The sequence below is a fragment of the Opisthorchis viverrini genome (assembly GCF_000715545.1).
Source record: "Opisthorchis viverrini unplaced genomic scaffold opera_v5_581, whole genome shotgun sequence".
Taxonomy (NCBI): Eukaryota; Metazoa; Platyhelminthes; class Trematoda; order Opisthorchiida; family Opisthorchiidae; genus Opisthorchis; species Opisthorchis viverrini.
The window spans coordinates 110,695-126,467 of record NW_008752240.1 but is presented as its reverse complement, the minus strand read 5'-3'; the positions used below and the strand labels follow the sequence as shown (position 1 = coordinate 126,467).

At 42.4% G+C, this 15,773-nt stretch overlaps 1 protein-coding gene across 1 annotated transcript in view; it reads left to right on the top strand.

The window, feature by feature from the left end:
- Positions 1 to 1,606, top strand: part of T265_11773 (hypothetical protein) — a gene marked incomplete at both ends in the record, with an annotated part of 26,201 nt that extends 24,595 nt beyond the window's left edge. The window contains one exon of the mRNA XM_009178527.1: positions 1,083 to 1,606. Within this exon, the coding sequence (XP_009176791.1) occupies positions 1,083 to 1,527 (445 nt within the window). The remainder of the gene's footprint in view (positions 1 to 1,082) is intronic.
- Between the last annotated feature and the right edge of the window lie 14,167 nt (positions 1,607 to 15,773).

The following is a 15,773-nucleotide window of genomic DNA, read 5'->3' as shown; positions in this document are numbered from 1 at the left end:
AATCGGTAGTTTTTATTTGGGCAACGTTTCGCTTTTGACACAAAAGCTTCATCAGGCCAAGTGAACAGGTCACCAAATGGGCCAGGTTGTAAGACACACGGGGAACAAATCAGTAAGTCCTCTTCACACTAGATCAGTGTTGAGTGTCAATTAACAGCTCTTGTCGGCTAGCGTGGGCGTCAAAATCTTGAATTGGTGGGTTGGAGGAGTTTCAAATTACTTCCCATTACTTTTCGTTCCTTAATCCTCCGCCTCAGGGTGCTTCACTTGACGATTCACCCCGGGTACCACTGGTATATCCTTGATCATCGGAGGACGTGAATGTTACGACAATTTAGTTGGGGGGAAGGGAGGTGCGTAAGGTTAAGTGGAGTTCAGGTGATGACCACTCTTCCCTCTGATGATCGCACACCAACACGTGTTAGCTCCAGTGACCCAAGACCGTTCTCCACACGCTTGCCAGTTCCGCGCCTTCCGTTCTGTTAACGTTGGGACGCTTGGCGATTTCTACCACCTCTGCTATTAGTCTCTGTGAGGTGGACCGTAGTCCTCGCCTCAAAACCTCAACATTTTCTAAGTCTATTTTGTGCCCCGTATCCAGTGCGTGTTCCGCGATTGCCGAGTCTTTCAGTAACGCTTGATATTCATCTGCGTTTATCGGCGGCCTGTTTATTTTTCTACTATGCTCTCTGACTCTGACCCTCTCTCTTTCTCTGACCCAAATAAAAACTACCGATTGTTTATCAAGCTCTTCTGAAAAGAGGGCAATAGTGGTTTGTCGAGTCGTGGCGGGGATGTAAGAATAAGTACCTTGCCACAGCATTAGCCGTACGATGTGGATAGAGTACTAGAGCATGAAAATTAACGAATAGTTTTTGTAACCGGGACGCAACTAATCCACACTAGCCCTTAGTTTTATCGGTTTCTTCTAACAACTCTGAAGACGAATTCGAAATGTTATTGGTAATCGAAACTTCAGTTTTTTTTTTCGTGTTAGTTTTCCATCTGTTTTTCGCCGCTTCCTCACACCTTGCAGCCTAATACGGTGCGGATCTTACAAACACATGTACTTGTTTTTCCAGGCATCATGAATCGGGACGTTCTGACCGGGAATATGACAGGCGTTCTCGTCGTTCCCATCGGTCTCGTGATGGTGAATTTACGGACGCTGATGACTTTCCAGCACCTACTTCCGCTGTTTTAAGAAGTGACAGACGGACGGAACGAGACCGATCGGAACGAGCTCATTCTCGCTCAGATCGTTCTGGTGGCCGTGAAAAAATAAGTCACCGGAGTCATCGCAGGGACCGTGAACGTTCCTCTAAACCCTCCAGGTCTAGCAGACATCGTTCCAGTAGCCGCGGTTCTTATCGTCATGGTACGGTGTCACCACCGCGAACGCCTAACCAGACAATGAATATCTCGGGTGAAGACCTCGAAAGATCAAGTGATCCTTTGGCCGCAGCCACAGCTGCTGCAGCGAGTATCGCTGCTGCTCTGGGAGCCTCCGAGAAAGGGACACCTTGAACGCCACACTGCATGCCATTAACGGGCAGTTTTTTCCCATTCCCTGTACAGTTTACACATTTGGGTTGCACTAACACTTATACTACACATACTTGGTTTTTTCTTATATTTACGTTTCTACACAGATTGATCGGTGTCTGCTACTTGGTACTCAGTTCTGCTTACGGACCAGTGACCACATGTCTTAAAGGTCTAATTATTGTGGCCCGTGGTTTGGCCTTTGTCCACCTAACGGAACCCTCGGAAGCTTCAAGCTTTTGGCATCCTCTAGAATGAAATGCGCGGTGCCCAAGTTACGGGCTCGAGTTCAGTGCTACACTCTGGGTTGTCCCTGTCTAGGCCTGAGGGACGTGCTGTATCTCACTTGTTTTTCATGTGTTCTGTCTCCATGAGTGCGATCCTAAAACAGGAAATTAGTAATAAGTTTTCAGTGCGTAGCTATTCCCCATCTCCCCTGAGCGGCGGCGAGCGAAACTAGAAGCGATAACCGCTGTACAATATGCACGTGGTTTTGAAGGTCATGATGTTTTATGTAGGTTACCTTACAGTCATATTAAAAAAGGACCATCGGTGGTTGATTTTTTTTCAGTACGCAGGCCAAGAACGAATGATGGGCTTCGGGTTACTAACCAGAATGGAACAAACTCAGATGCTTAGGTGACCAAATCTGATACCGTTTTTCCAGTCTCCAAGCTGTACCGGAGCGAAGAGCCGATTCGGCGTCACTACCGCTCATTTGTACAGGGGTATTCGAATTAATTCCCGTTCGTAGTACTGCTGTTTGCTGATATTGCGACAGGGGCGCGTAGCCTAATTTCAGAGGGAAATTCATTCGAATTTTTTTATTGTCCAAATAACAGTTGATCGTGTGGTTGACTTTGCGAAATAAACTCAACAATGCATCCTCAACAGAGTATTTGAAAGTCCTTCAGCAAGCAAGAAAACAAGCCACTCAAAGTGGCATTGGTAATCTGAAAGGAATACTGCGTTACTTTTATTTTGACTTTATCTATGGTAATTAGTCAGAGGACTTGTTCCTGATAGTGCAGAACACGCTTCTCTTCCCTCAACACATATTCATTGAAGCTATTTCTGATGAACTTCCCAATCTAAAAAGGCTTTCTGAACTTTCATAAAGCTACGTTTACCGTTCTACTGTGCGTGGTGTGAGAGAATCCTAGACATTAAATTCAGAAGCAGACCCATTGATGAGCTTTGGAAGATACTAGTTGCTCAACAGATCCGTTATCTCACATTTGATGACCTGCAACCCTGGAGACACGTGGCCAGTTGTTGCTGGCCAATATTAGTCGCCATCCGCACAACGGTGATCAAAGAAAGTTACTGCCAGCACTGCAGTACTTAGGATTACCCAGAGTGTTAAGGTGGCTTAATGTCAGATGTGTAAGTGAAATACTTGGGATCCAGTGCATTCAACGTGTAGTCAATATACAACAGAATTGTACAATATAAATAATGTACAACAGAATAAGTATATCACGATGCAACAAGTAGAGTAAAAGCGCATCAGTTAGTAGTGAAAACGGTGATAACCCGACAACCTTTACCTTAAATAGACGAAACACCTCAGGTTCTAATGACCCTGAGTACGCCAAACTGACGGCCCATAATTGCCAAATTATGTGAAAATAACTAGAATTTGACAACCGAAATGCAAACAAAGAGTGGACTCGTGGTCTGCAACACTTATGAGACGTACCTCAGACACGGCTAAATAATGTTACCCAACACCGGGTTTTTGTCCACACACCCATCAACGCATATGTGCTTTTCTGTCAACTTCGTTGACTGAGGTTTCCGGAATGACCAGAGTGTTCAGGTGATTTCTGCAAACATGACTAGAGACCTAATTACGAACCCTATGATGCCCACTTCGAATAGAGTGGGGCTTGCATCACTAGTAAGCTGAGTCTATATTACCCCCATATGGCGATCTGTAGTCGGCCGTGGCTTGACTTGATGGCCAGTAAAATTTCACCATAGTCCCAGCGAATCAAATTGCACACTGTCAAGGCATTCTCGCTTGCTCTGGTCTGTACGGCGATGGCCTCGAAAAGTCACCTTTGGCATCGTTGCAGGCTTTCGTTGACGTCATAGCTGACGTTATGCCGCTGTTTTGCTGATGGTTGATCAAAGTAAACCCGAACCCTATCACTACACATCCAGCTTGTTTTGTCTCCAGGTCAACAATATTCAAGAACAACTTCGAATCTCCGGCCCGAAGTTACCGTTCGTTGACTTTCTGTTCACACTGTCCTGTTAGGTGTTTTTTGTTCCAAAATTCACATTTCTTCTCAGGCTATCAGTCAGTGTCCATGTATCAACACTTCTGCCCCCCAGAGTGCTGATTTTTACATTTGTTTGACTACACAAAGTCTGCTTCGAAATCCTGTTTCCCATTGTTATGCATTTCAGTCAAAATGGTGTTCTTCAGCTTTCTGTTTAGCCCTTTACAAAGCCATGGTAGCTTGAGCAGCCTTCTCTGGAGATATAGGAATATTTCTGAGACTATATTTGTAAATTGGTCACAGTATTTTTCCACAAGGTCCAGTTAGAATCTTCAAAATGGGGCGAGAAGCGCTGGGATAAATCTGCTTGGTTCTGATGGACCCACATTCTGGTCTCTTTAAGCCTTTGTCCGGCGGAACCCGGCCACCGGTCTCATGACTAGGCTCCGGACACCTTCCATCGGGCAAAATATCCCATCCATCCTAGTCAAGTGAATATGATAGTGGTCACCATGTGGTCCGAGAATTTCCGTTGGAGAACCTCCTGGTATATTCGTAGCAAGTGTCCACCTAAGGCAGAAAATGCACAACGTAATTTGCAATGGTACATGTGCAGTGGCTTCAATGTGCACTAAAGGATCAATTGGACTGTAGTTTAGTTGCCTCTTCACAGGTCGTCCTATGTTTTAGAGGGATGAATAGAAGCAAGTTAACGAGAAGTGGAAATAGATAAAGAGAAGGTTGAATTGAAACGAAAAGATGTAACCAATCCGTATCTGGAAGCTTACCGGAACTACTCACCGAAAGATTAATTCGAAACAATCCGTACTTCCGTAGAACAGTGGACTGACACAATAAGCGATGCACTCGTTCGCGACAAAAAGTAGGTGAAGTCGTTCGTAGCAACTGTGGCTTCACCGAAGGCAGTAAATTCGGCGGGGACCCGCACACGCTTTCGAAGTTTATGAAAAGCATTCAAGTCAACATCGCCCACGGAGTTGAGGATGACACACATCGGTAATGGATTTGATCCACTATTACACTGGTGAAGCCAAGGCAGCTATGGAGGGCTGTGTATAACTACCGGTCAGTTTTCGAATTCAGAGTAACACACCAGTTTAACTATGCCGCATGCGCGCATTTCTTACTTTTGGTCCATTCATTCTCGTCCAAACTTTCAGATTGACAACGCAATTTTTCTGGTACTTAAGTTGTGTGATAGCTTAGGGACTCCAGCGATAATTTACACTAAACTCCAACACAGATTATGATTTTGCTCAGTATTCCATTCGTTAGGACAATATGCTTCGGAGGTTGTTACGACTCGAACAAAATTCGACAAAACGTTTATTCTGGCATTCTGCTGATACGTAATTCATTATTTCCTATCAGTTGCGCCTTCGAATAGTAGTCAACCAATTGTAATAAACTTCTTAGTAGAATGTGTTTTGGACTGTACTTAGGATTGGTGGCTGCCTCGTGTCTTTGGTTAATCGCTACGGGCAATGGATTTCAAAAAGTACTGATAGACACCTTTTGAATTTGATGTCTGATAGATCCATCTGTGTAGACCTTAGCTCAACAGTGAATGACGCAGCTGTGTTTTCACATAAGCCGCTTGGGCGTATCAGCACTACAACCCATAAACTGTTTCAACGGTTGCACATTTCTAAATGGGATGCTGAAAACACGGCTGCTAGATTTCTTGTAATGCTGTTCTAAAATTGTCGGAAGAGAACTATGACCTTCTGACCGTGAATACTTAGATACAACAGAGAATAGTTTGGGATACCTTACTTTGTGATCTCAATAACCTGGCAAGTGCAGAAGTTGAACCGTCTCGATACCGGTTCAAAACAATGAATTGGTAACTTCAAATTGAATACGCATTCACTGGGTTGCACGGATGTTGGTGTGTGTCATGATTTTCCGTCATTTAAATTGCGTGAGTCCGCAGAAATAATCAATATGAAATAGTGATAACATGTTCACGTGCTCGCATGTCAGATGTTCAAGATTCGAATTCTGCCAAATTTATGCATCATTGATGAGCTCTCATGACAGAAAAGCCCAAATCCGGTTCTCCTCCAGTTTGGTGGACTAACCGAAGTAGTCATGGTGGAACAGGAAGAGCGCTGTTCAGACGAGATTAATGCGAATAAAAAGTCTACAAATCCCGCAACCACACTTCTAGGGGCCAGTTCACGTCTGCTTTTCCGGCAAAAATACCGCTCCGCTAAATTTTTTCTGACTGCACACCGAAATCGTCCACTTGTTCACCATGTTTGCCATAGGTTACCTTTCCGGGTTAAAGGTCGGCCGATCCAACAACATGTAGAAGCTGTGATTTAGCAATTTCATCTTCTGGATATGATACATATCTCTAGTTTCCTTAGTTTTTAGACAAGATGATAAACACTCAGTTGAATTGTACTCAACTGGTCGACTAAATTTGGTGCCCCATTCAGGACTGTCAGCTACACAAACGTTTCACGTAATATCACAGGAGTTTTGTCATTTTTATATTTTGTGTGGGATGAACATACAGAACCACCAGGTGACAAACTTTGCTAAAGTGAAGCAATACTTATCTTTGGAAACCAGTTTCACTACTCACCCAATAGGAGATCATACCCCCTAGATGATTATTCAGTAAGAGATTTATCGAAGCTGACATGTTCACTGACCGACTGCATGGGGTATGGTAAGCGTTCTTATAACTTACCAGTGTGTTTCTGTAGATAAGTCATTCTTATGAATTCTCAAAATCAGCCATAAATTCGCCGGTCACTGCCAACGTGAAATTTAATGTATTAGTTTGTTTGACTTCTTTTGGAGGTAATGAGTTGAATCTTTTGGAAAAGGTATTTCATTTGGAAACGTTCGAGGGAATACAGATACCAATGTGCAGAGTTTCAAATTTGTGCAATCCTTTAATGTCGGTGCAAAACAAGATATGTCTCTAATGAGCCTGCTAATGACCGCGTTGAGTAAAGCGGCGAAATCTCACGGCTTTTACTCGCCCCTTGGTGATATAGGGATGAGCTTGGCAACCAAAGGTTAATCGCCACCACTGTCTTCTGTGCGACTTGGTGAAGTGCTTTGGAACGATTTAATGGAACACGATAATTCATTTTGAACGATTCCCTGTGTTCATGTGATGAACGCTATCGATCATGCGGGGGCATTGTAAAACTCAAGCTGCGCAAATTTGCGCCGTTCTGCAATCAGCAGCTAAAAAATCACTACTGTGCTTAGATTTCGAAATTGTACTGTCTTCAAAGCGGTATGCCCGTTGGATTTTCGGTCAACCTCCGGTGATCACCTCGTTGAAACAAAGGATGAAGAATTTTTCAACCGAATTGTATTCCAAAGAAAACGACGATAATGTTTATGCATTACATAAATCTTGGTAGCAACACGTCCCTTCTTTTTTGTGGTCTAGAATCAAGGTTGTTGAATTTCCACATGATCCCCAAATACAAAACCCAACATCGGAAATTAACTTTCCATTCTGCGTGTGCAAAACCTTCTGAAATGTGCGAGGAAGCGGTTGATAGTTATGATAGACTTTCAGGAAAGGTTATTAGTAGCGTTTTGGCATGTAATAGTACTTACAATATGGACGATTTAAATATACACAATATAAATATGGATATATGTGTGTATCTGTATGAAGTACTCGGTGCCTTCATTTGATGAACCTCATGATGAGCCTATAGAAATCTTATGTTCCTAAAAAAAGACTAGACAGGATAGACGCTAAAAGGCAAACGAATTTACAGAACAAGTATCTGCCCTCATAAGTCAAGTTTATTTTGCAAGCTAATTACTAATCACTATTGACTGCTGATTCGGTCACTATGTTAATCAGCAGTTTTCATCGCTGCATTGTCACCTTCCCCACTCCAGGAAAGAGGTCGTTTTCACCGAATGGAAGTCTTCGCAGATGCTTCATAATCACATTAAACTGATTGGTCTACGTCTAACTGCAAACAGTAGAAAGTTCCTCTGAGTTTTTCCTGCTAATTCGTACTCTGCAGCCTAGTATCCACACCACGCAAACTGTTGCATATTTTGCTGCAATGTGCTCGAGCACACTAGACTAGTGATCATCTTTTCCGAAACAGAAGGGCGTTTATTTAACCCAGGTTTCTCACGACGATCTTATCAGCAATTTATACTCAATAGGATATAAGATGCTTCTTCCCTTCTATGGCACATTCGTCGAAAAATTATAACTGCTCTCCTTTCACTCAGGTATTTACCCTAAATCTACCGATTGTTACCAAACTTTTTCGAAAACGATACCCTAAGCTAATTCTTTTTTTTCCAGTGCACCTGACCTATTTCCTTGTTTCACGAAATACTGGTCAAAATAAAGAGGCATTCTATCCGACCGATTGAATCACACCAATATGACAAGCGCGAGCCACAGAACCAGTGGAAAATGCTTTTCTCACACACTGCTTGTATTTAGGAAAAAAGGACCCATAAGAGCAAGGAATTATGTCCTTGTTAGAAAATGTCCACCGGGTCACTGTTAGTTGAGGTAAACGGGAACTTACTTTTGTGGGGAAGACTTGAGTTTGCGTAAAGCTGAAACCACCTTGTGCTGTACACAACGCACTGCTTTCTCCATCAGAATCAATCATACATAAAGTAGGCACCGTGCCCTAGGATCAGTCGGTCCTCAGAACACAAGTCGGATGATGATGATGATGACTGAACGATCAGTCCAACCCGAGTCAGTAAACGAATAACACTGGGGTGACTCTCTAAATTCGCAAACCCTAGCTAATGCTGACCGGATGAAGATAGAGTTGTGGAAATCGCAGGTGCAATGTATTGCGACTTCATTGCTACTGTGCAACTGTCATCATGGTAGCCCCCACCAAACCATTTGGTGTGTGTGGACAAATGAATACGTTTTTTATTTGAATGGTGGATGTTGAGGCCTAAACATCATAACGAGCTGAGCACGCCACTCTGACGTGCGTTGTACAATTATGGTTTACTGGGAGTGTTTGAACAAACACAAAACGAAATTATCGGCAACCTCAGTCCATAGAGTGAGTAAAGTAGCTAGGGTGTGATCCTACCTGAAAATTGTTTTTCTTCAATTTGATAACTAATTTTATTCATCTAAACCAGGAGCACACGGGACTTTACCCACAGGGATAAAGGCATTTTAGGTTGAGCGGGTGTGTAAATCGGCTGAATGGTTATAAATGAATTAGTTGGCCCAATTATTCGGAAAACAGAAAAACCGTTCGGTGCACCTAGGTTTTATAAGATTGGAATCTTTGATTTGCATGTTTAATTCCAGTTGAATGAATGTGCATGCCAAAACAAAATCTCGCAATGGAGGCATCAGACAATAAAGGTCCCTAATGGAAATCAAAACGACTTACTCTGCAGGCATCGCAATTATCCAGTATAATTCCATATTTGGGGGATTTATCGAACACACCGGACGCGTAACACTTGATAGGTTCTGAAAAGATGTTTGAGCATAACATCCTTGTGATAAGTAGCCACTGACTGTACTATAAATAATGCCAAAGTTCGCATGTCTTTAAGCATAAATTTCAAATACGATGAGACAACTGTCCTATTAACATCAGAATTTCATGTTGTCATCCAAGCGTGTGAGGTTATACGGATAGACTGCTTGTGACCGCATTGTTTTAGCGTTGCTTAAACGTATATTAAAACCTTTACGTGGTCCCGGAGAATTTATGGTCTTTTCAACGAACGGCAAGCTCGATACACTTTCACTAGTTCATCCAGAGTTGTTTACTTGATGACTGTGTTTTAAATAGTTTCTTGGAGGGGCGCTACTCATAAAACTGGTTGAAAACTAGAAACTCTTCAAGAAAAACTGCCGTGATATCTCGAATATCGTACCTGAGTTGGCCTTTGTGCAGTGCAGTCAGTTGAAGAATACCATAGATTACAAACGCAGATGTCAAATTGGCATCCGATTACCTATGATCACTGAAAGTACGACTTCACCATGGCCGCAGTACTTTCTGGGTTTTCTGACCGTTATTATTGTTCATTACGCAACTAACAGGATAGATATGCAACCAGATGCTACAACCTAGTATAATGGAAACTGTCTTGCTCAAACCTCCGCAGTTCTTCAGATAATTTGTCCTAAGAATCGGCTACTCGTGTCATGTGCGGAAAACAGATGTCACCGTCGGTTTGTGAATCGAATGAATCACCCCAAATTCGCCACTGCATGACGTCATCCTCATTTTGAACCAAGCTCTACTTATTCACACAACCATTTACGTCGATCAAAATGTGCTGGGAAATTTATCAGACAAAAATGATCGATTCAGCTGCTTGAGTGATCTTTTCACTAATACTGTCATCCTTTCGTCTAAAGATCATATTTGATGAATGCCAGGATTTTTACCCTTCTGGGTAACACTTACCAATTGTTCACTTGCCCCGCTTTATTTAGTGCAGCCTCGTGCCTGTAATCGTGGGGTTACTTAGTTTATCTGCAACTGAATTTAACTTAGTTTCGGAGACCAATTTTACAGTTTCAAAACTGGTAGGATTATTCTTAGTGCTATAGCCGCTTTAGGTGAGGTCAGGTACCATAGCCTAAAACTCCAACAACTCATCCTGGAAGGTGAAAATCCACAGTCTATAGCGTAAGCAGAGCGTTCATTTCGTACTCAGTATCATTTAATAAGTCCGAAAGTATCCGATCACCCGTTTAAAAATTACATGGTAAAAAACAGGAGCAGAAAACTCTTTCCAAAAGTTGCTTTATACCCAAATTCTGTTCGTCTGCCATATTTACCGATAAACGCATTGTTAAAAACATTTACTCTAAAAAAAAGCAAAGTTGAACACGGTGCCGTTGAACAAGTAAAAAATGACCATAAAAAATCAGTGGTTTGTCAAAATTCATGTGTTTTTCGCAGCTGAAGCGTAGTGCCTTTTTGTCATAGTTTGTAGAAAGACAGTGGTTCCACTTAAACCGCTTTTTGTCCTACTCTAATAGGGAGAAAATTCTGCACAACAGCTGAAATATATCAACCTTTGGATGTGTTTATATGGGAACTAAATCTCAAATTTCGTTTAGGCCTCAGTAGATCCGGGTGCACAGGCGTTCGTGAATGCCAGCTATTCTGGATTCACACAGATCCCAAGCACCGTGAAAGGCGGTAGACTTTGAATATCAACTCAGGGTTAGTCAAACGGAGGCTGTTATCGAAGACAGAGCTCCAGCTAGGTTGAGGCTCAAAATCTTTCAGGACTGGTTCGGCCACACCTGATAGGGGTGAAGTATGCGCTTTCAAAAGGAGCCTTCAATTAAAAGATATTTTGCTTTTAAAGACTCAAAATTCTTCATGGATACACCAGTAAACAACCCAGAGATGGTAGGTAGCCCACCAAACCGGACTGGAACACTAACTGGCCCCAGAACTCCAAAATCTCACTCGACAGGTCACTGTATCACCAAGTTACGACCTGCAATATAATAACGCGGTTATTTATCCTGCCAGTAGAACTTGGAAGTGTATTAGTTCAGGTTATCAACATACCTTTGTCACACCCTATTTTAAAAATCGCCTGTGAGGCATCCCCACGAAATGAACTTTGACTAATTAGGTAGTCAAAGTTAACCTACGCATGGAAATCACCTGGTCGAAAGCGATCTAATTTCATCCACAGAGCGTGGGCTGTCCCTGAGACAACCTGAAACATTAGGGAGAACACTCATTTGGCTCGCCTGAAATATACCTTTTGTCTGATCGATGAATTCGAAAATAACCAACTAAACAATCCCATGGAGAACTGGGACTGACTAGAAGTCAGTAGCATAGCTAGTACGACGTTGAGCTGTCAAGCCCTATTTCTGGTTAATTTCTAAGTCATTTTAGTGAGAGCCTAAGAGACAACAAAGATCAAACAAAGCAGTCCTTAGCGTTGGATTGGAACAGTGGATCTAGCTGCACCATGGCCGTAACAGTGAGTAGTTGGCAAATTATTACGGCATCGCTTGCATAGCAGTCCACTAAAAAGTTGGGCGTATGTCCCATTGACTGAACAAGCACGAGACCGGTTGCATGTGAGAAAAACAGCGTTACGCTACAGAACTCATGGTCCTATTGACTCCTTACCAAAGGTACAGTTATATTTAGGATTCATGAATGCTTTATTTGAAGGCTTGATGGTAGCCAAGGCAATGACCGGAAGTTCCTAGCCAAGTTGTTTTGTACTGCAGAGCTACAGTAGAACGAATTCCCTGTCCGAAAGTGCATCATAAAGAAATTGCCACAGTCACAGGTTGAGAGCCTGTGCGACCCAGGAGATAATGCGGAATCAGCTAAGGTCTTAAGGTGTTATGGAAGATAACCAATGACTATATTTAGCCCTGCGGGAATTAACCAACCCCCTAAGGTTTCTTGGTGTTTTGAGCAGTAAATATTTGGCTTGCAGTTCCCTTATTTCTATCCGAATTTTCCTTACGGGATACGAGTACAAACTGGGAGCCTTCAAGTTTTGTGTGGTGAAATCTGAATGAGTGATATAGTTCCACAGATAAAAGTTTGTTCTCTCAGATGGACACTTTGGTTGCAAACGATTCGTCACCAGCCGAGATGTCATCATCAGCGCTAGAATGGAGGTGAAGGCCAGGATATTACCGACAGTTCTGGAGACATTTTTGCATTCACAGAGTAAAGATCACCAGATATTGGAAATATTATCCACTATTGGAATCTATTCTAAACGGGTGTAATCTCACGGATGTAAGAGGTTTTTTCATGCACAGTACTGGAAGGATTATCCTATTCATCCAAACCATTTATCTCTTTGCGAATTTTAGTTTACCGTGACGTGATTGGTAAAGATGATAAGAAAACATGACATTTCTATGAGGCTTTAATGGAGTAAATGTTGTCGTACTTCGCGCCAGCGTCTAAAAATTACACTGGAATTAAAGTCTTACCAGACCTCCTCAACATAGCCAAGGTCACCAAAATAAAGACGAATAGTTTTGCCATTTCTGAGATCTTTTTAAACAGTTGACGGCTCTTTATATATTGTATCCGGAATGTAACATTCGGCTGTGTTTAGTTGTCAGATTTAATTCGTGAAAATTTATGGAATGTATGCATTGGATGCACTCGGAAATCAATGGGTATTCACAAGTCCCTTCAGTGCTTTAATCTCCTGTATGTCTAACACGACCTCCTAAATGCACCTGCGATTTTTCTGACAATCTTTAATTCTCACTCTTGTTAAGTAGACCCTAGATTTCTGTGAAGTAGGAAAAACACGCAACAATATTTTACAGTACCTGTGCACGCGTGCATGTCAATTAGCGCATGGTATGGGTTCTGTGCTCCACTTGTGAGATAAGTATTAGAAAGGTACGTTGAAGGTTCACGGATTGGCCCAAGTGAAAGACTGGTAACGCAGTTCAGACCTGATGTTAAAGATGTTGGCTACCAATTTCATGATTTGACGTGTAGGTTTGGAATGAAACACCTGAGCGTACATATATTAGCATAGCACTGATTTTGATAAATTCATGGGAACAGAAGGGTTCTTCTGCAAACAGCATACCGTTTTAGACGTTAGGATAAAAAAGCCAGTTTTACGGCAATTAAGACCACTGAACTCGCTACCTAGTTGTCTGAAAATAGGGCCTCTAACTGATATTTTTATCTGACTAAATTGGTATCGGAATCAGCAATAGGTGAAATCGAAAATTTCGCTAGCTGTATGACACCAATCAAGTCTCAGTGTCCGAGAAGCGCCATGTAGCTGATTTTCGCATATCCAAAATCACCGGATGTGTGTACCTCACCAACTGCGGAGCTACTAGAATACAAAATCATTTAAACACACCGCAAATGAGCTTTACTTAGCTGAGCGTTAATGCGGCTGGGGAGTTTAGATCGTGCTAGAGGGTACAATAATACGGATTTAATTCACTGAAGCGAGCTTCATTGTTCATTTTGCTGGGAAAAATAAAACAGTTTACATGGTAAAATTAAAGGACGTTCCTGTGGAAATCATGAAGCTGCCAATCAATAATTTTCAGTCCAATACTGTAAGGATTTTGCACACATCCACTGGCTTTCAGAAAATGTAATCGGTTTTCGCTTCTGGATAGGCGAAATGTTTATAGTTGAGTCTCCGGCTTCCTGAAGGCTTTCGTATCCAAGGGCGGTAACATCTGTGAAATTCTACAGGTCTTAATCGGAGCTTAACAAAGTGCTTAAAACTTGAAGACATGCTCACAGGTTGTAATCTTGAGTAGTTCTTTAACGAATGCAATTGGGAGTATTGTATTCAAAAAATACTGCAACGTTGGTGCTGGCATACCCGTGATCAATTTGGTAACTGAACTTCATGAAATTTTTTGTTGAGTTAATAACATGTGAGTCATGCAATTGTTCATAAATACATTCATCACATATCAGAACCCAACTTTTTTCGCCGTCGTTGGTTGACTGGTATCGGCGAGACAGAAAAATATTTCCCCTCATAAAATAACGCGTGAGAAATTACCGTCGTCGGGGTAGTCGCGAAAGGAATGAACATATTTGTTTATTAAGGGGGATTCGAATATGTATTGTTGACCGAAATGGAATGAAGTGATTTAGGCTTAAAACTCAGGCATATTATAGGCCCTGTTTTTGTTGATTGTCAGAGGTTGTGGTCGGGAAACCGTAGCGGAATTGCTTCGGAATAATCCAAACACGACGGAAGCCATGAAACCTGAAACTATATGCAAACTGTTGGACTTTTGCATGGATACATACTTTACCTTCGATGGACAAACATATCAACAGCTGAAAGGAACTCCAATGGGATCCCCAATATCAGGATTCATTGCTGAGGCGGTAATGCAAAGACTAGAGCGTGCAGTACTGCCGATCATCAATACAAAGCTGTGGATCCGCTACGTGGACGACACCTTCGTCATCATGAAACGGGACTCAGTACACGACCGACATGAACTGCTCAACACAACGTTTGAAGATATCAAGTTTACAATCGAACTGGAAAGAAACAATCGGCTACCATTCTTGGACGTCTTAGTGAACAGAAAGGTGGACGGGACTCTGGAAACCTGCGTACACCGCAAAGAGACTCATACGGACCAAATACTGAACTACAACAGCAATCATCTAGTAAACCACAAAAAGAGCTGCGTCCAAACCTTGTTCAAGAGGGCGGAGACACACTGCAGCACCACAGAACTACGGAATAAGGAGGAAAACCATCTATACAGAATGTTCCAGCAGAATGGATATCCAAGGCGTTTTATCAGGAGAAGCTTGGAGAAGAAGACATCTCAACAACAGCCACAGCAAGAACAAGCCACCAGACGGGTAGTCCTACCTTACATCAAGAATATATCAGAAATCGCAACCAGATTATTGGCGCAAAAAGGAATCTCCGTGGCCCACAAACCGAGTGCTACTCTAAGGAAATTAATCCCTAGACCGAAGGACAACCGGGACAAAACCAAGAGGAACAATGTGATATACCAAATCGACTGCAACGACTGCAACAAATTCTACGTTGGACAAACTGGGAGAAAATTATGTACACGAATAAAGGAACACAACGCGGCTGTCAGGAGACATGACCCCCTGTCCTTGATATCCATACACGAGGACCAGGAAGGCCACAAATTCAACATGGAAAACGCGAAAATTTTGGCATACGGAGACACGCAACACGGAAGAGAATTTCTGGAAGCATGGTACTCTACGACAGGTTCAATAAACCGGTGCATTGAACTGGATCCAATTTACGCACCTCTACGCGCGAGAGATCAACGTCGCAACCGAAACACTCAAGGAGGACCGAATAATGGATTCACAAACGAAGAAACAAGGAACTCCTCGGAGTCAAATCAATGAGGTCACAACCGGAACTCGGAAGGACAAAGGTCACTCCAACATCGACTAGACTACGACGGCGAGGGATGTCAAGTTCAAA